This window comes from Macaca thibetana, chromosome 14 (genome assembly GCF_024542745.1).
Source record: "Macaca thibetana thibetana isolate TM-01 chromosome 14, ASM2454274v1, whole genome shotgun sequence".
Taxonomy (NCBI): Eukaryota; Metazoa; Chordata; class Mammalia; order Primates; family Cercopithecidae; genus Macaca; species Macaca thibetana.
Window position 1 is genome coordinate 108661322 of NC_065591.1, and position 25558 is coordinate 108686879.

Here is a 25558-nt window from a genome sequence, read left to right on the forward strand (position 1 = left end):
ACTCAGACTCCTGAGTCCAAGTGAGACTCCTGCCTCAGCCTTGACCTCAACTAGCTGGAACTACAGATGCATGCCACCTTGCTCAGCTGAATCTTATAATATTTATAACTGAACATATAACTTGTACTATAATTATAACTTATAATATCTATGACTAATATCTACCTATCTAGGGAACATTTATTCTCTTGAAGAGAACTAGTATGGACAGTTGTGATAGCTACCTTTTTACAGTATCAAATATCAAATGTAGGCCAGGCACGTGGCTCATGCCTGTAATCCTAATACTTTGGGAGGCTAAGGAGGGAGGATTGGTTGAGGCCAAGAGTTTGAGACCAGGCTAAGCAACATAGTGACACCCCATCTCTACAAAAAATTTTTAAAATTAGCCAGGTGTGGTGGAACATGCCTGTAGTCCCAGCTACTCAGGAGGCTGAGGCAAGAGGATCACTTGAGCCCAGGAGGTTGAGGCTGCAGTGAGCTATGATTATGCCACTGCATTCCAGCCTGGGCAACAGAAGGTGACCCAGTTTCTTAAAAAAGAGAGGGAAGGGGTGGTCATAGTGGCTCACACCTATAATCCTAGCACTTTGGGAGGCCAAGGCAGGAGAATCGCTTGAGGCCAGGAGTTTGAGACCAGCCTAGGCAACATAGTGAGATCCTGTCTCTACAAAACAAACAAATAAACAGTATCAAATGTAAATCACCACATTAATACAAAAAGTAAAAATAAATTAATGTAAACACAAATATCCATAGACCGATTTATTCATCTTCTACACGAAACTGGATGCATGATTACTTTCATTAAAATCACTTAAACAATGGCATAAAGAAAACATAAGTCTTTTATACTTCCTGAGTTTTATTAGTTCCAAGTTATTTTGCTACTATAACATATATGATTATTTTAAAGATGAACTACTTAAGACTAACTTCTCCTTCTTTTCTTTTTCTTTTTTTTTTTTTGAGATGGAGTCTCGCTCTCTCGCCCAGGTTGGAGTGCAATGGCGTAATCTCGGCTCACTGCAACCTCTGCCTCCTGGGTTCAAGTGATTCTTCCATCTCAGCCTCCCGAGTAGCTGGGATTACAGGCATCCGCCATCATGCCCAGCTAATTTGTGTACTTTCGTAGAGACGGGTTTTCACCACGTTGGCCAGGCTGGTCTCAAACCCCTGACCTCAGGTGATCTGCCCGCCTTGGCCTCCCAAAGTGCTGGGATTACAGGCGTGAGCCGCCAAGACTAACTTCTTAAAATAAAACCAAAAAAACCTTTTTCTCTCTCTCATGTTTCTTTCATATATAGTAGTTTCTTCTTACTGAGATTTAAAATACTTTACCAAAAGGGAGGCCATTGAAAAGATCAGGAATCTGAAAGTTACTTTTGGCTTTTAGAATTAAAGTTGATTTCGTTACCTATCTGACCTCATCCTGTCAAAATCATCCAACCTACCTCTCCAAAATTAGTCATGTTCTAGTTGGCTTCAACTAGAAGTATTTCTCCCACTAGTCCATTAAGTTCAAAAAAGAACTGGGAGGTGAGAATGAGAATTCTATTTAATTTATGTGCAAGAAAGGAGGTTCAGGCAATGACTGAGAAACTGAGTAATGATGGCATGTAAGAGAAAGAATGTATGAGCAAAGCTAATGTTAGGTATTGCAGCAGGCCGCAAAACTAGAGGTGCTCATATTTTTTTTGTTGTGCTCTTAAAACAAATAATAAAAATGTACACTTTGGGTTAATGAACTTAAAAATCTTGCCAAAGTATATGTGTTAACACAGAGAGAGCCCAAGGCTGGCTGCCAGCACTCCGCAGTCTGTAATTACATATCAGCAGGTAGACACTCTCATTGTGACTCCTTGAATTTAACTATTAACAACAACAACAACAACAAAAACCTTTAAAAATCTCCTTACCCAAATATTTCAGTAGAGTTTCCAATTTCAATTATCAATAATCTCTGTTTTTACTCTGAGTTTCTCAATGTAAAAACTAAAGGATATAGAAATTTCCTTAATGGCCAGGCGTGGTGGCTCAGGCCTATAATCCCAGCACTTTGGGAGGTTGACGCAGGCAGATCCCACGAGGTCAGGAGTTCAAGACCAGCCTGGCCAACATAGTAAAACTCGTCTCTACTAAAAATACAAAATATTAGCCGAACTTGGTGGCGGGCGCCTGTAATCCCAGCTACACAGGAGGCTGAGGTAGGAGAATCGCTTGAACCCAGAAGACAGAGGTTGCAGTGAGCGGAGATCGCACCACTGCACTCCAGCCTGGGCAACAGTGCGAGATTCCATCTCAAAAAAAAAGAAATTTCTTTAACTAAATCAAAATGATCCTAAATTCAAAATCAAGAACCAAGGGACCATTAAGAAAATTTTTAACTTTGGGTCAGCGGAGGGAAAATAAAACTAGAGAATATAAAGAGGGCCTTCTTTTTGTTTTGTTTTCTACTGAAACTTACTATTTGCCATTAAGAACTGCAAACTATACTACTAAGAATGAACAACATTCCCTTCATTAAGACTTTTTCAAAACACACAAGACAAAACTCCCCTTTGGTCAAGGTGTTCCACACACTCCCAATGCAGCAGGCCCCACAGCTCCCAGTACAGTGGCGCACCACGGACTCGGATGCAGAGCCCAAGGAATGGAGATCATCCCATCCTTCCCTCCTTCCCCACCGCAACTACACCCAAGGGAGAAAGGATACGAGGAAATAAACTATGTCTTCAATGCTTGGGGGAGTGGGGGTGTCCTCTGCTACCCAGGTGGGCCAGTCAGTGCAGAGTGGGTGGCACGTGTCCACAGGGCCTTCTTTTAACTCACTACCCTAATCTATAATCCAAAGAGCCTTACAATGACATCTGTGGCATGTTGAATAATGGCCCCCCAAATACATCTATATCCCAATCCCCCATACTTGGGAATGTGTTACCATACATGGTAAAGGGGACCTGTATTAACAGGATTAAGGATCTTAAAATGGGGAGATGAGGCCGGACATGGTGGCTCCCAGCACTTTGGGAGGCCAAGGTGGGAGGATCGCTGGAGGCCAGGAGTTCGAGACCAGCATGGCCAACATGGTAAAACCCCGTCTCTACTAAAAATACAAAAGTTACGTGGGCATGGGGTGTGTACCTGTAGTCCCAGATACTCAGGAGGCTGAGGTTGCAGTGAGCTGAGATCACATCACTGCCCTCCTGCCTGGGTGACAGAATGAGGTTCTGTCTCGAAAACAAAAACAAAAAAAGGTGGGCGTGGGAGAGAGATGGTCCTGGGTTATCTGAGACAGCCCAATATAATGACAAAGGTTCTTGCAAGAGGGAAGCAGGAGGGTTGGAATTAGGAGTAGGAGATGTGACAATGGAAGCCATAGGTTGGAGTGATGGAAGGAAGGGGCTGAGCTAAAGAATGCAGGTGACCTCTAGAAGCTAAAAAAGGCAAGGACACATTTTTCCTTCAGAGCCTCCAGGAGGAACAGTCCTTGCTGCTGTCTTCACTTTCACCCTGTGAGACCCAGCTTGGACTTCTGACCTCCAGAACTACAGGCTAACAAATCTGTTTTTTCAAGTCACTAAGTTTGTGGTAATTTGTTATAGTAATAATGAGACATTAATCAATCTTTTATTATAGTTTTAAGGGTTGTGAAGCTTATTAGGTATTATTACTATTAATTTAATTGAAGCTCCAACAAATAATAACAAAAGAAGGTTTGAAATTGCCAGGCTTTTCCATGCCACACACCTCTGTGGGAACCACCAATATCTAGAGAGCTTTAGAGAAAATAAAACAGACATGAGAGCAAGAAAAACACGATTTTATATAAGATAAAGAAAGTCTTTAATTCCTGTGTTACTCGGTAATAAGCTAGTGCAGGACTCAAAGAACTTATAAACGATGTGAAAGTTCTAAACAAAAGTGTAGCCGTCAGCTTCAGATAAATAAAAAGCTAGGTGATGCTCCAGGATGTAAAAGTGAACGGGCTTATCTACACAAAAGCAACTCTCAGAAGAATTGTGACTCTGCAAAGGTACCCTTAGGTAACTTTGACCTATGATAAAAATCCAAACTCTCAAATCTCACCTCTACTAAGGAAGAAAATCCTTAGAACTGCTTTATACCTTGCCTTTTCAAGACAATTACATTCTAGCTATATTTCAGTTTTCTACATGAGATGCCCCTCCTTTTATCAGGGAGACAGGGGATACATGATGCTATACCAGAAAGTGTCAGCAAACATAAATGGCTTATTTTCATATTTACAGTTTCTCTATAGATTGCAGTCACTTTCTTTTATCAGTAAATGGTGAGTTTGTATTCATTAGGCAAAATGCTGATAGTTTACTAAAGAATGAACAGATCGAGGCAGTGAAAAGTGCTTTTAAGGCACTGTCAGATAAGCAGACTAGTAAAATTTGAGAAGACAAAAAGCTGGACTGCCTATAAGCTACTCTAAGATCTATTTTTCCTAAATTATCATAAAATTACAGCCTTTAGAATAAGTATGCTCTGTGTTAGCAGTGACATAAATCAACCTTCTTAAGTGAAGGTGAGAGGGTATACAATTTTAGCAGTTTTCCTTTCTACTTTATTACATATTTTATTTCTTATTATTTAAAAAAGAACCTGTTAACCAAAGTAATAGTATTTTAAATATCACCCTTTCCCTTCTTTCTCCCCAGCCTAGTTCCAGCTGATACTAAATTAAAAATAAATAGGCCGGGTGTGGTGGCTCACGCCTGTAATCCCAGCACTTTGGGAGACCAAGGCAGGCGGATCACTAGAGGTCAGGAGTTCGAGAGCAGCCTGGCCAACATGGCGAAACCCCGACTCTACTAAAAATATAAAAACTAGCCAGGTGTGGTGATGCTCACCTGTAATCCCAGTTACTTGGGAGGCTGAGGCAGGAGAATCACTTGAACCTGGGAGATGGAGGCTATAGTGAGCCAAGACTACACCGTTGCACTCCAGCCTGGGCGACAATAAGACTCAACAACAACAAAAAAAGGGGGGGGCGGGGGGGAGTACTTTTAAAGTTTATCAATTTTCAGGCTATTTGCTTTTCATCTTAAATTTTCCTTACTTTCACAATAGTTCTTTCTGAAGAGATGGAAACAGATAATCCCTTGCTTAAAGAACCCCAAGGAAAAGCTCTTTTGTCCCTATCTGACATCCTCAGTACAGTTCTCACCTGCTATTTTGATATTCAGATTGGCATCCAGAAGTAAATTTTCAGCTTTTAAATCACGATGAACAATGTTCCGACAGTGACAAAAATAGACAGCTGTGACGATCTGTTTGAACTTCCGACGGGCCTCCTTTTCTGCCATTCTACCATGGGCCACCAGGTGGTCTGTGTTGAAGAAGAATACAGTCAGTTTTCACTTTGGACACTTGGGTAATTTCAAAAGGTAGACTTAAGGAGGGCTACAAGGGGCCCTCTCAAGTAAGTGAGTGAAAGAGGCGAAATGAACAACGAGAGAACAACACATTGATAGTCCTGGTTTGCATCTATCAAAATTCATTAGTAATACATAGCCAAACTATTATAAGTATAAATCCTGTTATACAAAAGTATGCATAAGAACACACTAGTACTTTCATTAGGAAAAGAGAGTTCTGAGGGTTATACGGTGTTTTTCAAGGGTCATAGAACTCAGTACCTTTCTTTTCATATCCCCACTGCAGAAGATTGCACAGACATGAGCAAACACACACATGAAGATAAGTATCAGAAATATTTCCTGTGTTAAAGAGGAGGTAAAAAAGCAAGGCCCCAATACTCAATCATTTAAGGAAAGGGTGGACAGAAATTAGTCACTGCTAAGGGGAGAAAACTGCTCGATAGAACACTCTGTTTTGGTTACTATCTTTTCTGCTTTCTCAAAGTTTTTAGATTTGACATAAAAACACACTTACTTGGTAACTGTTCTCTGGAGCGAACAGTGATATACCTACATCTTTATATCTGCATTTATGGGGCTTACCAAATGGTTCTTAAAGAATGTTAATTTTTACAGATAACATCAATTAAAAACCAAGTGAAGTTTCTACCAACTTAAATAAAATCATTTCATTGGCCATGTTGTTAACTAAGGCATATCAAAAGAATTTACATGTGATAAAATCTATAATACTATAAAGCAGGCTATCCTCAATATTAAAAAATGATTTGATGGATTAGCAGGTTCTTTAAGAACTTTCCAATAATAGCAGTAGGTTTATACCAAACCAATGACATACATATCTTTGACTCAGTTATTTATCAAACCAACAACACATACAGGTCATGACAGCTAGTGGGATTAGAAATGTCAGCCATGATACAGTTGCTCTGTTACAAATGTCTAATGGCCTCATGAGCACTGTCCTTTAATCAACTGATCTAGCTGGGAAAAGGACATATTTGCCATCCTAAGCATCCTGAGATAGTAGGAAAGTGAAAACTGAGGGAACACAGATAAATACATTGTGATTTATCAACAGTAGTTTTGGTAAGAATACACAATTGTTTTGGTGACATCTCACTCCCTCTCAGGACCAGTCAGGTGTATCTTTCCTTCACCACAAAGAGGAAGTTCAGGGTGGCACATATTTACTAGCAATAACTGCCAAGACTGAGCGCTTGTGGCAAGAAATGGCAGGGGAGAAGGCTGAAGAAGGGGAGCTAGATGCCAGCCCATCTACAGAGCAGATTGTAAAATAATTCAAACTGCATTCTGACCACAAGGTATATAACATTTGGGAATGCAAATACGATAGTCACTTTAAGAACATATCTTATATGTAGATAATATAAATCATTTAAAAAGATCCTCTAAGGAATTATTGTAATTTTTGTTCACCACACACAAGGCTTTTGAAGCATCTCCCTCAAAAATACAAGTCATTGTTATAGCCAAGATTACCAATTTAATAGAAAAAAAAAAGGAGAAAATAAGAAGTCTTCCACTTAGCAGTTAAAAGGACTAGAATCAAGCTTTCCCGAGGAGGTCAGAGGTGGGGATAAGTAAGCTCCCACTCGGGTGTGTTTAGGCTTCCAGTGAGGTCTGCTATGAACTTTAAACAACACGAAGTCCAAACTAGGGGCAGTAACTTAACAGAAGCTGTGAAAGAACTGGCCGTCCATCAGAGGTAGAACGCTATGTTTTAAGAGGCCATTTTATAACAGTACCTGCTCCTTTGACCCCCTATTTCTCTTAACCCAAGGCCTAATTATTCTAATAATATGTTTTAGTTGCTAAACCCTGTCTAATTAAAGAGCTTTGAAGAGACAGCTATTCTTGAGAAACATAAAAATAAACCCTTATGAAGGTTTACCATCAGAAGCTCATTTGGCCAAGCTACCCATTAATTAAAATGCCCAAGAGACATTCGTCTGGCAGTAAATACTAATTACCAGAACACATCAAAGCGCTTCTTAAATGCTGCAGAATGATTAATTTCACAATTTCCAAAATAAGTGATTTTCTTTTATTAAGAAACTCTTTATAAATTTCTAAGTACCTTGTTTTCCTAAAGTGATTGGAAAGTTCTCAAAACTGTTATACAGGCCAGAGCTGCTGGAATGCAGCCTAGTTCTGTTTTATCTCTACAGTGACACATCAGTTGTCCCTGGACAAATCATTTATCCTGCCAATATCCCCGCCTCTTGATCTTCTAAATACAAGTAAACTCTGTTCCATGCTATACCCAAAGGAAGAACAGAATATTTGGGAATAAACGCGTACTCTGATTAAGAGTATCACATGTCAAAACCTTAACTTTCAAAGATGTTGCAAAAGACATTTTTGAAAAGGTCCACTCAATACTATATAGGGAATACTTAAGCATCTAGTTAATAGAGCACAAAGTCCTTCAGGATTCTGTAGAGCTTAAAGGTGATTTTCTATACATCGAATGTCCCTGTTAATAGTTCTGGTTAAAAGATGTCTGTAAGAGCGCACTGGGTAATACAGCTTAAACTATAATACTTTCCCCAAAGTTACCTTCAGTACCCCTATAGTTATAGATACAAAGAAGACAAACAAGTCACTTTTTTTTTCCCCTGGACTCTAAATACACTTACGGAACAAATCACTTTTTTTTTTTAAAGTGTTTGCATTAGATATTTGTCCCCAGTCATTGTGTTTGGGGTTCAAGTTTTCTTCTCTTTGGGAGCACTGTGCTCTTCACATGCAAGCCCCTCCCAGTGGCTCAGTCGCATTCAGACTCAGCCTCTCCTCTGATTTTTGCCCATCTTATCCCCCCAACCCCTACTCCCACTGGTTTGCTTTCACTGTAAACCCACGAGGTCTAGTGGGTGTGCCAGGAAGCCAGTGGCCTGCAGTGGTTTTCAGTCCCTGCTGAAAATCGCCTTTCAGCTGCCTGCTGACAAATGGCTGCTTTATATTCGTATATGCTCTAGAGGCAGGCAGTAAACATTCTTCAAGTTCAAATGTGATATTTAACTTTCAGTGAAGAAATCCAGAGCTGTAGCCCAGTCTGGACTTAACACATAGTCACAGCATTTTAACAAATACTGCAGTACTTTCAGAAGGCAAATGAAACCAAATGGCTTCTGAATCCACTCAATATGCAAAGCAAAATACATGTTGAACCTTGTCTGGATAAACTCAAATTGCAAGGAACTCTAGAGTTGTTCTGCTTCTTCCAGGCAATTCAGTGAACTAGCTCTCCTAAATACTGAGCCACAAATACTACCCATATCCTCATCCCAATCATCCACACTGCAGCCATGCCCTCAGCTAGAGTCCTGCCCCTCCCCACGCCCACCAATCCAAACAAACCTCAATTAGACACCTGCTGCATAAAGTCAAGTCCACCACACCAAGCTTTTTTCACCATCAATCAACTACTTATCTATTTAGTTGCCATTATAGGCCTGGGACAAATTTAAAGCTTTCTTTGACCACAGCTTCACTCCAAACATGTACCCAGACAGGGATGAGGTAACTCTTGGCTAAAAGGGAAAAAAAATGGCTCTCCTGTTTCAAGTGCTTTTCAAAAGTAAAAAGAGTTTAAATTCTCTTTCTCACTTTCCCATGACCATGATTTGGCATTGGTCTTCTTTAATCTTTTTGGTCTGCCCTTCCTTGCAAAATGAAAAGAAGTAACTGATACTAAGAGATTTACAGACCCCACAAAGAGTAATATTGTTAGAAGTAGAGGAAATTGATTTTGAAATTTCTAAAGCATTAGAGCACCAGCACGTAAGTTTGCTTCAGAATTCACTGTTTGTAATTTTGTCCCGATCTTACTCAGGAAGAAAATATCTTGTGGTACATTTAGGTTCTGACCTTTCAAAGAGCAAAAATACACAGAAGCCAGTCTTAGCTTCCCTAGGCCAGCTTCAGTGGAGTGTCAGAGGTATGCCACTAATGGGATAGTGGTGGGGAGCCAACATTTCTTAAAATAAGTCACTTTTCCACTCTAAACAGACAGTGTCTCCATTTGTCTGCTAAGTCTATAACTCATAGCCGATGCAAAACACTAGCTGAAAACGAACATACCCTGACAGCAGGATAAGCAATAGGCAGAAACATCACAATTCAGTGAAGAATTAACCCAGCCTAGAAAGGGGGAAAGGCAGTATGTGTGCTCATCTTCATCTTAGGTGACTACCTGAAAAAAGTTCTGCCAATTCCAAACTAACCACAGCTAGTAGTTATTTGCTTTGCCACTCAGTTCTATCATTTCTTCTTCCTACACCCATGGAAACGACTTCCTGTTTATCAAACAAACGCTTCTTTCCAAAAAAGCAGGGCGAGGCCAAGCTAACACAGCTCCCCCTAAGCAGGTTAATAAGAGTGCACTCACTTTCATATCCTATTGTCCTCTAACTCCCAGGCGCAGCTGCCACTGACCAGAGGAAGACGGTTTGTCATTTTGTCTTCCTTGCCAAGAATCCGACTCCTCTTACCGGGCTTCTTGACTTGTTGCTGCTTCTTGTTACTATCTTTTTTCTTCGCTCTTCCATTGACCAGGCCAAAAACTTTTATGGCATCTTTCATTCTTCTCTTTCTCTCACACCCTGCATCCTCTCCATCGGCAAATTCTATTAACTCTACATTCAAATCATATTCAGAATCCAACTATTTCTCACCCGTGTCTTCACTCCACTCTAGTGCCACCAGCCTCATTTAACAGCAACTACCTTGCTGCTAGATTTCTGCAAAAATCTCGTAGGATTACTCCTCAAAAGAGCAGCCAAGGTAGTAATCTTTTCTTTAAAACTTTTTATTTTGAGATAATTATAGGTTCACAGGAAATTGCAAAGACAGTGCAGAGAGGTCCCGTGTACCCTTTGCCCAGTGTCCTCCAATGGTTAAATCTTATATAATTATAGAACAATATCAAAACCCAGAATTTGACATGGGTACAATGTGTATGTATAGTTCTATGTCACTTTATCACATGTGTACATTTGTGGAACAACCACTGCAATTACTACAAGAGCAATGACAACTATTAGGACTCAGTCATTACTGAGTACTCTTCCCCTGTTCAATTTTTTGTATCAAAAAAAGATACAAAAATATTTCACCACCACACATATCTCCTTTGCACTACCCCTATCCGGTCACGCTTGTTCCTCTATGCCCCACCATCCCTAATTCCTAGAAACCACTAATCTGTTTTCCATTTATGTAATTTCATCATTTTAAGAACACTATATAAACAGAATCATACAGTCAGAGACCTTTTGAGATTGGCTTTTTTATTTTCTTGTGTTTGTTTTTTGAGACAGAGTCATTCAAGCTGGATTACAGTGGCAAGATCATGGCTCACTGCAGCTTTGACCTCCTCCCACTTCAGCCTCCCAAGCAGCTAGGACTACAAGCATCTGCCACCATGCCTAGCTAATTATTTAGAAATGGGGTTTCACCAAGTTGACCAAGCTGGTCTCAAACTCATGGGCTCAAGTAATATTCCTGCCCAGGCCTTCCAAAGTGTTGGGATTACAGGCATGAGCCACCATGCCTGGCCTGATATTTTTAGTCACCATAATGTCCTTAAGACCCATCCAAGTTGATGTGTCTATTAACCATTTGCTTCTTTTTTTTTTTTTTTTTTTTGACGCAGAGTCTCACTCTGTCACCCAGGATGGAGTGCAGTGGCACAATCTTGGCTCACTGCAACCTCCACCTCCTGGGTTCAAGTGATTCTCCTGCCTCAGCCTCCCGAGTAGCTGGGACTACAGGCGTGTGCCACCACACCCGGCTAATTTTTGTATTTCTAGTAGAGACGGGGTTTCACCATATTGGCCAGGCTGGTCTCGAACTCCTGACCTCATGATCCACCCGCCTCAACCTCCCAAAGTGCTGGGATTACAGGCGTGAGCCACCACACCTGGCCCCATTTGCTGGTTTTTACTGTTGAGAAGTATAGCATGGAATAGATGTACAAGAGTTTCCTTATCCATTCACCCACTGAAGGACATTTTGGTTGTTTCCAGTTCTTAGCTATTACAAAGAAAGCCGCTATCAACAATTAAACAATTGTGTAAAGAATTTTATATGAATATAAGTTTGCATTTTCTCTTTTCTTTCTTCCTCTCTTTCTCTTTCAAGAGACAAGGTCTTGCTCTGTTGACCACGTTGGAGTGCAGTGGATCGATCATGGCTCACTGCAGCCTCAAACTCCTACACTCAAACAATTAAGTCTGCATTTCTATGTAGCAGAGTAATTCTTTCAAATCTTAAATAAGATCACATCATTTTTCCTGTCAAACCCTCCAATGGGTTCCCAGCTCATGACCTCTGACCTCACCTTCTTTCCCTGGCTCTCTCATCCTACTATTCCACATATGCCACCTTGCTATTTCTCAAACACAGCAGAAATACTCCTGCCACTGGGCCTTTGTTCTTTCTATTCTTTCTACTTGAAATGATCTTCCCCAAATAGCTGCATGATCTTTTACAAAAGTACAACCTTCTCAGAGAGGTCTTCCCCATCTCCATTGTCAGCTTACCTCCTGATATTTCAATTTCATATTCACTTCCCCTCCGCACCTTATCATTTCCAACAAATGACACATTCTACCTACTTCGTTTGTGTATTACCTGTCTTCTCCACTAGGAAACAAGCTCCATGAGGGCAGGCATCCTTGCCATTTTGTTCAATACTGTACCTAGTACAAGGAACGGTATCTGACACATATTAAGCACTTAATAAGTATCTATTAAAAGAACAAAAGATGATTGAACACACTCCTATCCCTGTTTATTAAAACTATTTCCTGAACCTTAGACTTTATTAGCAAAATGAATGCTAAAAGATATTGCTCACCTGAATGAATTCAAGAGTCTTCCCAACTAATCCAAAAAGGCACACTAACATATATGACCTATCTTCATATATCCAAGTCTGTACTTGGTATACAAGCAAAAAGCACACTAAATTTTCTTCTGTCTCTTCCAAACAAACTAAACTTTTCCTTGAGAGTTTTGAGAAAACACAATTTCTTTGTGAAACACATTATCACAGGATATGCTTTAGTTTTGAAAATGTGGAACTAGAACTATTTTAATTTTTTTCTATGCCTCATTATTACACATAAAATCGTACTCTGCCTACGATGGATACTTAATAATTATAGATTAGGCCAGGCATGGTGGTTCACGCCTATAATCCCAGCACTTAAAGACCAGCCTGAGCAGCAAAGCAAGACCCCATTGCTACAAACAATTTAAAAATCAGCCAGGCATAGGCCAGGCATGGTGGCTCACGTCTATAATCCCAGCACTTTGGGAGGCAGAGGTAGGTGGACCACCTGAGGTCAGGAGTTCAGAGACCAGCCTGGTCAACATGGCAAAACCTCATCTCTACTCAAAATACAAAAAAAAATTAGTCGGGTATGGTGGCACATGCCTATAGTACCAGCTACTTGGAAGGCTGAGGCAGGAGAATCGCTTGAACCTGGGAGACAGAGGTGGCAGTGAGCCGAGATCATGCCACTGCACTCCAGCATGGGCGACAGAGTGAGACCCGGTCTCAGAAAACAAACAAACAAAATTAGCCAAGCATGGTGGTATGCACCTAGTAATCTGTTGAGAGGCTGAGGCAGGAGGATCACTTGAACCCAGGAGTTCGAGGCTACAGTGAGCTATGATCATGTCACTGCACTCCAGCCTGGGCAACAAGGCAAGACCCTATATTTGAACTACTATTAATAATGATAAATTATTATTAACGATGTTAATTACTTATTAATTTATTATTATAAATTAACTCAAGGAATACCAATGAGAGAAGAGACTATAAGCTTTTACAAAAACACATTTTTTACTCTTCATTTTGCTATTAAGGTTTGTAAACTACACACTTTTTAAGTTGTCTTCATAAAAAACATGCCATACTTTGCATATCAAGTCCATTCACAGTAATGTATAAGGAAGGATTTGTTTTCTTATGGCTTCTTAAAAAGTATTTCTAGACTAAGCATAAACCCAGGCAGCCTTTGAAATAGAATCTCATTTCTTACAAAAGGCCTTTCAAAAATGTTATTCAAGTTTTCTCATATAGTACCAATGTTTCTCATGCTACACCAAGGTATTAGCAATAGTTGGTTTGCTAATCCTGTAACAGAGGTTCTAACCAGATGCTAGTATAATCTGCACACTCCAAGTCAACAGAGGTACCTTTTGATTTTTTAAAATATTGACTATCAAAATGTTGCAATCCTAGCTCTAACTAGTCTTCCAAAGGGAACAGCTCAAGTACACGTCTCCAGGGAATTTTATCTAGCATGAGATGGTAACTAACGCCAATACATAAGGCTAACGGCTTCCAAATTCACTGTTTCTAGTCACTTAACCACCTGAGCTCCAAAATCCTGTTTTCAAATGTCTATTGAAAAACTTCATCTAGGTGTCATAAAGATATCTAAATTTAGGTCAGGTGTGGTGGCTCACACCAGTGATCCCAGCACATTGGGAGGCCAAGGTGGGAGGATCACTTGAGTCCAGGAGTTCAAGATCAGCCTGGGCAACATAGTGAGATCCCATCTTTATTTTTATAATTTAAAAAAATTTGAAAGACATATAAATTTAACATGGACAAAACTGAACTAACGTTCTCTTTGTTTGTTTGAGATAGAGACTCACTTTGTCATCCAGGCTGAAGTGGGGTGGTGCGATCTCGCCTCACTGCAACCTCTGCCTCCCAGGTTCAAGTGATTCTCCTATCTCAGCCTCCCAAGTCACTGGGACAACAGGTGCCACCAGGCCCAGCTAATTTTTGTATTTTTAGTAGAGACGGGGTTCCACCATGTTGGTCAGGCTGGTCTCAAACTCTTTACCTCAAGTAATCCACCTATCTCGGCCTTCCAAAGTGCTGGGATTACAGGCATGAGCCAATGTGCCTGGCCTGAACTAATGTTCTCTTTATTTTCCTGCTGTAACCTAGTTCTCCTCCTGAATCCCTTTTACGATCATCTAGATGTCCATGAAAGAAACTTTGGAATCATCTTCAACTCCTCTTTCTTCCCCACTCTTAACATCCAGTTACTTACACAATATGCTAAATTTTCGACTTATATTGAAACAGTATGCCTCCTCCTTTCCATCCTTCATGTTTCCCTTTCTTCCATCATCCTTTACACTGTCACCAGTTATTCTAACACATTTCTTTGGTCGTCTCATTCATTTAACTTAGAACTCTTCAACAACATCTCATAGCCTACAATATATAGTTCTAATTCATGAACATGGTTCACTTGCATGTGTACTTGCTGTTTCACCAACAAGCTGTACGCTTTGCTTAGGGTTTTACTTCTTGCTGGAATGCCTGTCTCCTATTCTCATTCCCATCCCCACCTGAACTTTGGAATTCAAGGTTATCCTTTAAACTCCAGCTTAAAGGTTGTTTCTCTGAAGCTAACCCTAACCTACTCACCTGCCCGAGAAAAACTGCTCCATAATTTGTATCTAATGACATTTAGTCTATCTGCCTCTATGACATCAGTGAACAACTACATTACAGTAATTTCTTATCCTGTGTGTCTTCCCTTCCAGCCCATGGATTTTTGGTCCATGGATGGGTTTATATCCACGAAGCACTGCAAGACGTAGAAAAATATGTAGAGTGTGTTTGTTTGTGTAGGAAGGAAGGGAAAATACAAATATGCATGTGTATGTATGTGTGTATATTTATTTAGATTTGCCAAAAGGAATAATGTTAAATAAATGGTTACTTATGGAAAAGGTGTGGAAGCCAGATATATGAATGCACCCTGTTTTGTAGCTTTAACTTTGGAAACAAGTAATGTCTTACATAATCGAAACAATTCAGAATTGAATCAAACAGAAGAAACATTTCTAAAAATTGAAAGCAACCTGTAAAAAAGTCAGTAGATTCATGGTACATAATACCTAACTGTAAGTAAAGCTAAAGTACTCTGCTAGAGCAGCCCAACTAGACTAAGACAATTCTTCGTGGGATATATCCTAAGAACAAAAAGAACCACAAGTCTCCTTATTATTTGTAATACTACTGGTACTGTTTTCAATCAATCAGTTTCCCCCCTCATTCACATCAAAAAAGTGATTATGTTAAAGTCATCTGGAACCACAATTTTCAACACAAAAGAAAAGAGAACTAGAGATAATATTTAAGAAATAAAAATGCTGAAATCTTACATTTTAATTGGAATGTTAGTATAAACTCGTTTCATTTTCCTCTCTATTAAAAATATATATTTCATAGCTCTGTCCCCTCCTCAAAGCAATCATAACCCAGTAGCACTAACAAGCATCCCTGAGATCCATATTCTGGTCTTTAAATGTTATTTTCCATTTAAAGAAACCAGAGTTGGCCAGGCCACGGTGGCTCACGCCTGTAATCCCAGCGCTCTGGGAGGCCGAGATAAGCGGATCACTTGAGGCCAGAAGTTCAAGACCAGCTTGGCCAACATGGTGAAACCCCGTCTCTACTAAAAACACAAAAATTAGCTGGGCGAGGTGGCGTGTGCCTGTAGTCACAGCTACTCGGGACGCTGAGGCAGGAGAATAGCTTGAACCTGGGAGGTGGAGGCTGCAGTGAGCCAAGATCACACCACTGCACTCCAGCCTCAGCAACAGAGCGAAACTCTATCTCAAGAAGAGGGGAGAGGAGGGGAGAGGAAGAGAGGGGAGGTAAGGGTAGGTAAGGGGAGAGGAAAGAGAAGAAACCCAGAGCTCCTAGGAGAAATGTTTGATTCCATGTCTGGGACAGGAAATGTTCAAGATAAGCATAGGACATCTTGCCTAAAAGCAACAAAAATATCAAAGACTATTGAGTTCACATCAAAAGGACACAGGAGTCAGCCTGAAGAGGCTCCAGGCTCCCGTGGGCTAAGTGGAATAATTTCAGTATCAAAAGAAGAATGACTCAATGGACCGAAGCACATAAAATATACTAAAATCCATAATTGCACAACTATATTACAAAATAGAAAACCAACTTCCTTAGTCTCCACTGGAGATTGCTAGAGAACCAATTCATTATTCTAAAAACTGACACATACAGGAAAGGAAAGAATCAAGCATTTATCTTGCCATTGCTACAGTTTCTAAGTAGTTTATAAGGCAAAGTTCTTTACAGAAGAATAATAACTCATAAATGTAGAATGAATGAGAGAATTCAAATAATCATCATTTTGCAACTTCTTTTTTTTTTTTTTAAGACAAGTCTCGCTTTGTCACCCAGGCTGTAGTGCAATGGCGCAGTCTTGGCTCACTGCAACCTCTGCCTCCTGGGTTCAAGCGATTCTCCTGCCTCAGCCTCCCGAGTAGCTGGGACTACAGGTGTGCATCAACACGCCTGGCTAATTTTTGTATTTTCAATAGAGACGAGGTTTCACCATGTTGGTCAGGCTGGTCTGAAACTCCTGACCTCGTGATCCACCTGTCTCAGCCTCCCAAAGTGCTGGGATTTCAGGCACGAGCCACCAAGCCCTGCCTTGCAACTTCTAATGAAATAGCTAGGCAACTGAATGACAGGAGTAGGTAAAACATTAGGTAAAAGATTGATGGGAAACTTTATAAAGGATCAATTTGGTGAACAATAACTAAACCTGAAGATTATTCTAAGTATCACTAAAAGTGGGAAAACCAGATATTATACAATTCCTGAAGAAGTGATACAATAAAAAACTATGGAGCACTCCTGCTTCCCCTCCAAAAACTGAACTAACCAAATTCCTAAATGTAACTTCCACTTTCCAAGAAACACTGAACTACAGGAACATGTTGAATGACACAATAAAGATATGATCAGCCAAATTCCAAATGTAGGACACTTTTTAAGACAATCCATAGCATAGAAAAAAAGTAAATGTTTGTAGGGAAGAGATGAGGTTGTTACAGATTATTTAAAAATTTAGATTATAAAAAACTTAAGACATTTTTCAACTCAATGGATGTATGCATTTGTTGCATCGTAATTTGTACAAACTATAAGAAGATGTTTTGAAACGTGCAGAAAGCTAAACATGCCCTGGCTATTACATGACAGTAAGGAATTACTGTTAACGCTGTTGTATGTAAGAATGGTATTGTAGACTGTAGTTTTGATTATGAATTTACTTTACCTAACTATAGAAGCTGGGCTGTTTGTAGACACTTGATAATAACAAACACAGGGTTACGATTCTTCACAGAAAGTAAATGCTAATGTAGGAGCCAGGCAAAAATATTCCTTTAAGTTTTGTTTTTTTTTTTTTTTTTTTTTTTTTTTTTTTTTTTTTTTTTTGAGACAGAGTCTCACTCTGTTGCCCAGGCTGGAGTACAGTGTGTGATCTTGGCTCACTGCAACCTCCGCCTCCCATATTCAAGTGATTCTTGTACCTCAGCTTCCCGAGTAGGTGGGACTATAGGTGTGTGCCACCACGCCCAGCTAATTTTTGTATTTTTTAGTAAAGATGGGGTTTCAACATGTTGGCCAGGCTGGTCTTGAACTCCTACCCTCAAGTGATCTACCCGTCTCAGCCTCCCAAAGTGCTGGGATTACAGGAGTGAGCCACCACGCCTGGCCCTTTGGGATTTATATATACTCAATACAGCAAAAATAATTTGATTTGTTCTCTGAGGCTCTTATTTTTATGTCATGGTAGAAATGACTGGATGATCAGACTATAAATGAATGTTTTACTATAAAGTGAGGTCAAAGCACGGGTGGCTTCCTCATGCATCCTGAGCCAGTTACAATATAAATGCTGGTTACAGACCCGCCCCTGCCAGCTACCCTCCTTCATCCATGCGTCTCTTCACTTGCATGTTTCTGGCGGGGGCATTAAAAAAAAAAAAGGATAAATAAAATAAATGTTAGTCATATCTGATATTAAGAAAACAGAACAAAAAATGAATAATAATAAATGGGAAATTAATTAGGGAAATAAATGTAAGTCAATTATTCTGATTCAGAGTGACTAAAGTTCAGTAGCATGGTTACTTGCTTCTGTTAGGAAAGCCTCAGAAAATAGCTAAGTTTTGTTCATTTGTTTTGTTTTGATTTTTTTGAGACAGAGCCTCGCTCTGTCCCCCAGGCTGGAGTACAGTGGCGCAATCTCAGCTCACTACAAGCTCTGCTTCCTGGATTCAGGCCATTCTCCTGCCTCAGCCTCCCGAGTAGCTGGGACTACAGGTGCCCACCACCATGCTCGGCTAATTTTTTGTATTTTCAGTAGAGACGGGGTTTCACCATATTAGCCAGGATGGTCTCAATCTCCTGACCTCGTGATCCGCCCGCCTCAGCCTCCCAAAGTGCTGGAATTACAGGCTTGAGCCACTGCACCCAGCCAAAAATAGCTAAGTTTTTTTTACAATCAAAGGAGTAAATAACCTAGTGGGAAAACGGTAGTTTAGTTGTGAAGATATAAAGGATGCTGAGGATTAAATAAAAACATGTAAAAGAAAAAAAAAAATCCACAACAAACCAGTACATAGTAGTGCTCAAATAAATGTGTTGTATTCTTGAACTTCCAGGCAGTCACAAGATAAAATAACCTATGTGAAACACTTAACACAGTATCTTGTACACAATGGTTATGCAAGTTAGTCTTTCGGATCCTCTGTCCTAATAGTTCTTGAGTGACCCATGGCATCAATGAACGGCCTTGTGAGAAGTTCAGGGTTCCATACATGTTGGCACCACTAAGAAATGTTATTTTTTAAGACGCTGAGAATGTTCATAATAAATCATACACTTTTCAAAAGACTCCTCTTAAATTAGTAATTTGTTTTAAATGCCCATGAGTTCTGCCTGGTATTCAGGAAACTTAACTTGATAAAGTACTGGATTTATGACTTCATGGTCTCAAATAGGAAGTTTGGGGATATATATCTGAAGATATCATAGTGTGGAAGTTTTAAATTATAAGTTTAGTGGTTTACAAAACTAACCAGTTTCTCAATTCTGTTTGTAACACTAAACAAACCCACATTGTCATCACTGCTCCTTCATAATATAAGGCTGAATAGTATGTAAAAATAAACTTGATAAGTCAATTGAATGAGTAACAAATACTCATTAAATAACCAATTACTGAAGTCTATTTATTACACTGCTTAGAATTCATAATCTTCAATATGTCTTTCTCTATACAGTTACCCAAAAAAGGTGCTTTCCCCACGTCAAAAACTCATTTAACTAAAATGTTATTAAATAACATGCAAATTCCATGCCTGATTTGGTTATATTTCATTGTGACACAATAAGATACATTTAGTGAGTGCCTACTACATGTTAGACACTACATTAAACAAGGAAGACACAGATGAATAAAACTTAAACGCCATAATCAGCAATTCAGTGAGGTTCTTTCACTCACTTAGTATTTTATTCAACTTATCAATAAATATTTATGGAACATGCATTCTCTGTGGGCACTATTTTAGGTATTAAAGATTTAGTAGGCAACAAAAATGACAAAGTCTTTAATGGCATGTAAATTTTATTGACTCAAGACAATAAAAAAACAAATAAATATAGGTCAGTTCATGATAAGAACCAAAAAGAAAAGTGAAGCAAGACAGAGACTACAGAGCAGTAGGCCAGCAGGAAGAATGAGATTTTTAGACAGCATGGCGAGCAGAGACCTCTCTAATGAGATAACATTTGATAAGAGACTTGTAAGAAACAGGAGAGACAGCCACGTGGATATGTGGGAAAAGAGTAATTCAGGACGAAGAAATGGAATATACGAAGGTCTTAAAGTGGGAGCACAGCGAAGGGTTTAACGAAGAAGAAAGATGCCAATGTGAGAGGGAGAGTGCTAGGAGCTGCGGTGAGAGACAGCTGGAGATCAAATTATATAATCTTATAGGCCATAGTAGGAATTATAAATTTATTCCAAATAGATGGGAAAGCCAACAGAAGTAGCTGAGTAGTAAGGTCCCACTTGAATTTTAAAAGAATCCTTCTAGCTATAATAGGGGGGTCAGGGCAGATTCAGAGAGACTATTTAAAGGCTACTGCAGTGATCTTAGCAAGACATGATTGTGACTTAGACCAGATTGGTAGTGATGGAGGTGGTGATAAGTAATTGAATTCAGCATATATAGTCTTCCCTCTCTATCTGTAGGCACCATAGTCATGGATTCAACCAACCCCCTTGGAAAATAGTGAAGGAAAAAGAAATGGACTAGAGTCTAAATTACCAGTAAAAGACAGACTTAGAAATGAAAAAAAAAAATTACTTCAAAAAGTGCTATAGGAGAAGTATGTTCAAAGTGAAGGAAAAAAAGGCAATTAGCTATCTGGCAAAATCAGTGCAGAGTTCACAGGGGGAATAACATTTGAGACGGGTCACAAAAGTTAAGGAGGGACAAAGAGGGCAAAGAAGGGCAGCAGGGTTTTTACATCAGGGCCGACACCTCCTATTGATAATCACTTTTCCAACCAACTCCTCTAAGACTAGCAATTCCTTTACAGGCCTCTTGAGGAAAAAAGGGACAATATTCCACCAGGGATTAGGAAGTAATGTAACCTCTTCAAGGTCACCATTAACAATACTATGCCATGTGCTTGGGCAGCTAGTATACTCCCTCTCTGCCTCTCTTGCCTTCACATTCATCAAAGACACTGACTGAAACCTAGTTTGTACTCTATTGCACCCTCCACTCAGATTCTACCATCACCTAGGGAATGCGAACATCAATAAGGATAGCTTATTTGACAGTTTGCTTCATGATTCTTTTAGCGTTCTTTCTCTCCAGTGACCTAGAACTCTAGCAATGTATAGCAACTACTCCTATGGCCACATCTTGAAATTGTCTTTGCTTGACGTTATTTTGCCTATGAAATTCTAAACTTCCCCCTCTCTTATCATAACCTTCTAAATTAGCACTATCAAATAAAATACAATGTGTGCCATTTATATAAGATTTTCTTGTAATCACATTTAAAAGTTAAAAAAAAAGCACTCATTTTGAAAATCAATACCTCACTTTAAACCAATACATCAAAAGATCATTTCAGAATGTAATCAATAAAAATAATAGCAATGAGATAGGGTACCTTCTTTTTTTCATACTAAGTCTTCAAAATCCACTGTGTATTTTATACTTTATAAGCATATCACAACTAAAATCCTAAGTTGTCTATAGCCAAGGTGTAACGTAGTTTTATCAAAATAAGAGTTGTGTTTAATAGAAAAACGTTTTAGACTCTGCAGAGTGAAGAACTTGGCCTTGCCCAAAGAGAAGGCCTGGCCTTCCGTTGGCTTCTGGGAAGCAATCTCTGGGTTCTTGGAATGTTATGTCTGCTAGGAGTGTCTCTGTTTGTCTGGGAGCCTTGGGTCGTGCCAGAGAGTCTAACAACATGATTTAGGCTGGGATTTGCCACACCCATATAGTCTCAGGGTAGAGGCTGGATATACATTGTTAGCTACACAACAGCGTGACTTGATGTGTGGGCTTTGGGTCATGAGCATTAGTTGACCGAGACACACAGATCAATCAAGTGAGCAGTCAATCAATCAATCAGGCTTATGTAAAATAAAAACACTGAACACAGAGGGTCAGCTGGGCTTCTCTGATGGGTACTGCTCTGTACACAATGTAACACATCCATACCAGGAGTGTAACACATCCTGTTATCCACATGGAAAGGACAACAAAAGTTCTGCATTTGGTACTTCTCCTGGACTCTGCACTTCCTTCCCTGGCTGATTTTAATCTGTACCCTTTACCTGTAATAAACTGGGAGTATATTAGCTTTCAGTGAATTTTGTGAATCCTTCTAGCTATTTTCAAACTTAACTGGTTTTGGGAATTTCCTGAACTTGTAGGTGACAGCAGAGATTGCGCCATTGCACTCCAGCCTGGGTAACGAGAGCGAAATTCCATCTCAAAAAAAGAAAAAAAAAGAAATCCAAATATAAAGTGTTGTGATTACCTCTTTAAGCAATTTTATATCATTTAAAGAAATTAAGATAAGAAAAATATATGTATTTACATAGTCTTTTACTTTTCCCTACATATTCGCCATTTCTGTTTTCTTTACTTACCCCTGTGGATAGCAATTACCATATGTTATCCTTTGCTTTCAGCCTGAGCACCTCTTTCTTATGTCCCGCATAGATCTGCTAACAATAAATTATCTCAGTATTTGCTTATTTCTGAACATATTTATTTTGCCTTCATCCATATAGAATTTTTGATTTCACAGGATTTTTTGTTTTTATTTCAGCACTTTAAATGTATCAATCCACTCGCTGTCTTCCAGCCTTTTTTCCCTCTGATGAGAAGTCAGCTGAAAATCATATTGTTGTTACCCTGCATGTGATGAAGTATATTTTCTCCTGCTGCTTGCAAGATTCTTTGTCTCTGGCTTTTAACATTTCGACAAAGATTTGAGTTTTAGATCTAGATGTGGATCTCTTTGTGTTTGTCCCACTTGAGGTACATGGAGCTTCTTGAAACTGAAGATTAATGTTTTACGATACACATTGGAAGTTCTTGGTCATTACATCTTCAAGCATTTGTTCTTTCCCTTTCTCTATCTCCTCTTCTTCTGGGCTTTCTATTGCAAATATGTTGGTACGTTTGATCTTGTCCCACAGATCTCCCAAGGCTCTAATTATTTTTCTTCAATGGTTTTCTCTCTGTTCTTCAGATTGAATTAATTACGTTTTTTTTTTTTTTTGAGACAGGGTCTCACTCTGTTGCCCAGGCTGGAGAACAGTCACATGATCATAGCTCACAGTAGCCCCAAACTCCTGGGCTCAAGAGATGCTCCCATCTCAGCTTCCCGAGTAGCTGGGACTACAGGCATGCACCACCATCTCAGGCTATTTTTTTTTTTTTTTTGTAGAGACAGGGTCTTGCTATACTGTCAGGGCTGCTCTCAAACTCCTAGGCTCAACTGATCCTCCCGCCCTCAACCTCCCAAAGTGCTAGGGTTATAGGCATGAGCCAGATTGAATTTTTTAAAAAAATATTTCTTCAACTTTATTGGTTGTATCTTCCGCCATTTCAAATCTTCTGTTGAACTCATCTAGTAATTTCTCATTTACTTTTCAACTCTAGATTTTCTATTTTGTTCTTTTTTTATAGTTCCTATTATACCTTATCTATTTGTGAAATCATTGTCACCATATTTTCATTTAGTTATTTAGACATGATCTCCTTTAACTGTTCAACATATTTATTACTACTATGACGTTTTCACTAAATTTAACATCTTGGCCACTCAGAGACAGTTTCTATTGACTGCTTTTCATCCTGATTAGGGTTTACATGTCCCTGGGTATTTTTCTTTTTTTTTCTTTTTTTGAGACGGAGTCTCGCTCTCGCCCAGGCTGGAGGGCAATGGCGCAATCTCGGCTTACTGGAAGCTCCACCTCCTGGATTCACGCCATTCTCCTGCCTCAGCCTCCCAAGTAGCTGGGACCACAGGCGCCGCCACCACGCCCGGCTAATTTTTTTTTGTATTTTTTAGTAGAGACGGGGTTTCACCATGTTAGCCACGATGGTCTCGATCTCCTGACCCCGTGATCCTCCCACCTCTGTCTCCCAAATTGTTGGGATTACAGGCGTGAGCCACCGCGCCCAGCCGGGTATTTTTCTTTAACATACCATAATTTTTTTAGAAAACTGATATAATACATCACATATTAAACCGATTCTGCACTATGATTTACCCCCTGCAGATTACTGTTGTCATTAATGAGGTTTTTTTTTTCTGTTTTTCAGTAACCTTCCAGCAAATAATTTTAGAATCTAGCTTCCCATGGTGTGCCACTGTTGATTTCTCTGCTAAACTGTTGTTTAAATTCTTCTTTTTATTTTTTAGCCTGGCTTCCCTGAAGTCAACCCCATGTCTACATAGCTAAGTGTCCAAGCCAGGTAGCCACTCATCCTCTGCTGATTAATCTGTTTAATTCTCAAATGGTTTGCTGTGCAGTTTCCTAACAGGTCTTGGTATGCCCCAGCCCAATCCTTCCTCCAGAATGTATGGTAATAATTCAGGGTAAAACTCAGTTCCTCATTCACTCACTCACTCACTCACTCATTCATTCATTCAATAAACAATTACTGATCTTTTCCAGCAGCAAGTACTTCAGTCCAACAGTAAGAACTAGAGAACAAAAATAGACATGGGGATACAACAGTGGGCAAAACAGACATGGTCCCTAAACTTGTGAAGTTTGATGTCTAGTGGGACAGAAATACCATTAAATAATTACAAAATTAAATGTAAAACCATAACTGATATAAATACTATTAAGAAAGGCTATAGTGGCCGGGCGCGGTGGCTCAAGCCTGTAATCCCAGCACTTTGGGAGGCCGAAACGGGCAGATCACGAGGTCAGGAGATCGAGACCATCCTGGCTAACATGGTGAAACCCCCTCTCTACTAAAAATACAAAAAACTAGTGGGGCGAGGTGGCGGGCGCCTGTAGTCCCAGCTACTCGGGAGGCTGAGGCAGGAGAATGGTGCAAACCCGGGAGGCGGAGCTTGCAGTGGGCTGAGATCTGGTCACTGCACTCCAGCCTGGGCGACAGACCGAGACTCCCTCTCAAAAAAAAAAAAAAAAAAAAAAAAAAAAAAGGCTATAGTACAGTAAGAGGGTATAAAGGGGGGTTTGGCCAAGTCGAATAAGTCACATAAAGTTCTTCACTATTGACCCTTCCCTGAATTACCAGACTCATTTTTTGCCATTTTCTCACATACACCTTGTATTTAACCCTACTAAACCTCTTAAGGAATATGGAATATGCCATGCTGTCTCTAATCTCCAAATACGTTAAACAAGCTATAGCATGTCTGAAATACCTTGCTCTCCCTAGTTAATTCCTGCAAGTATTCCAAGATGCAGTTCTTGCATTACTTCTTTGAATCCTTCATACCACATGTGATGTTCATATAGGTCACTTGATCTCATTGAGGGTGGTCAGATCCTCCATCATATAAGTGCTTTTCCCCTTTATAAATGGTTAGGGTTTTGTGGGGAGATGGCCGGAAATTGTGCCAATATCCTGTCGTCATATGTATCAGTTTGGTAGGGGTGCCATAACAAATTACCACAAATCGGGTAGCTTAAAACACGTGGAATTTATTCACTCAC

The 25558-nt window shown here is 39.7% G+C and overlaps 3 protein-coding genes across 10 annotated transcripts in view; 1 reads left to right on the forward strand and 2 right to left on the reverse strand.

The window, feature by feature from the left end:
* Window positions 1-25558, forward strand: part of PAFAH1B2 (platelet activating factor acetylhydrolase 1b catalytic subunit 2) — a 1197441-nt gene that overhangs the window by 944970 nt on the left and 226913 nt on the right. The gene's annotated exons all lie outside the window — the stretch shown is intronic.
* BUD13 (BUD13 homolog) overlaps window positions 1-25558 on the reverse strand; it is a 367265-nt gene that overhangs the window by 174505 nt on the left and 167202 nt on the right. The gene's annotated exons all lie outside the window — the stretch shown is intronic.
* The window catches only part of SIK3 (SIK family kinase 3), a 304186-nt gene that overhangs the window by 80142 nt on the left and 198486 nt on the right, over window positions 1-25558 (reverse strand). For all 8 annotated transcript variants that reach the window (XM_050758978.1, XM_050758980.1, XM_050758977.1 and 5 more), the window contains one exon: window positions 5198-5359. In XM_050758978.1, the coding sequence (XP_050614935.1) occupies window positions 5198-5359 (162 nt within the window). The remainder of the gene's footprint in view (window positions 1-5197; window positions 5360-25558) is intronic.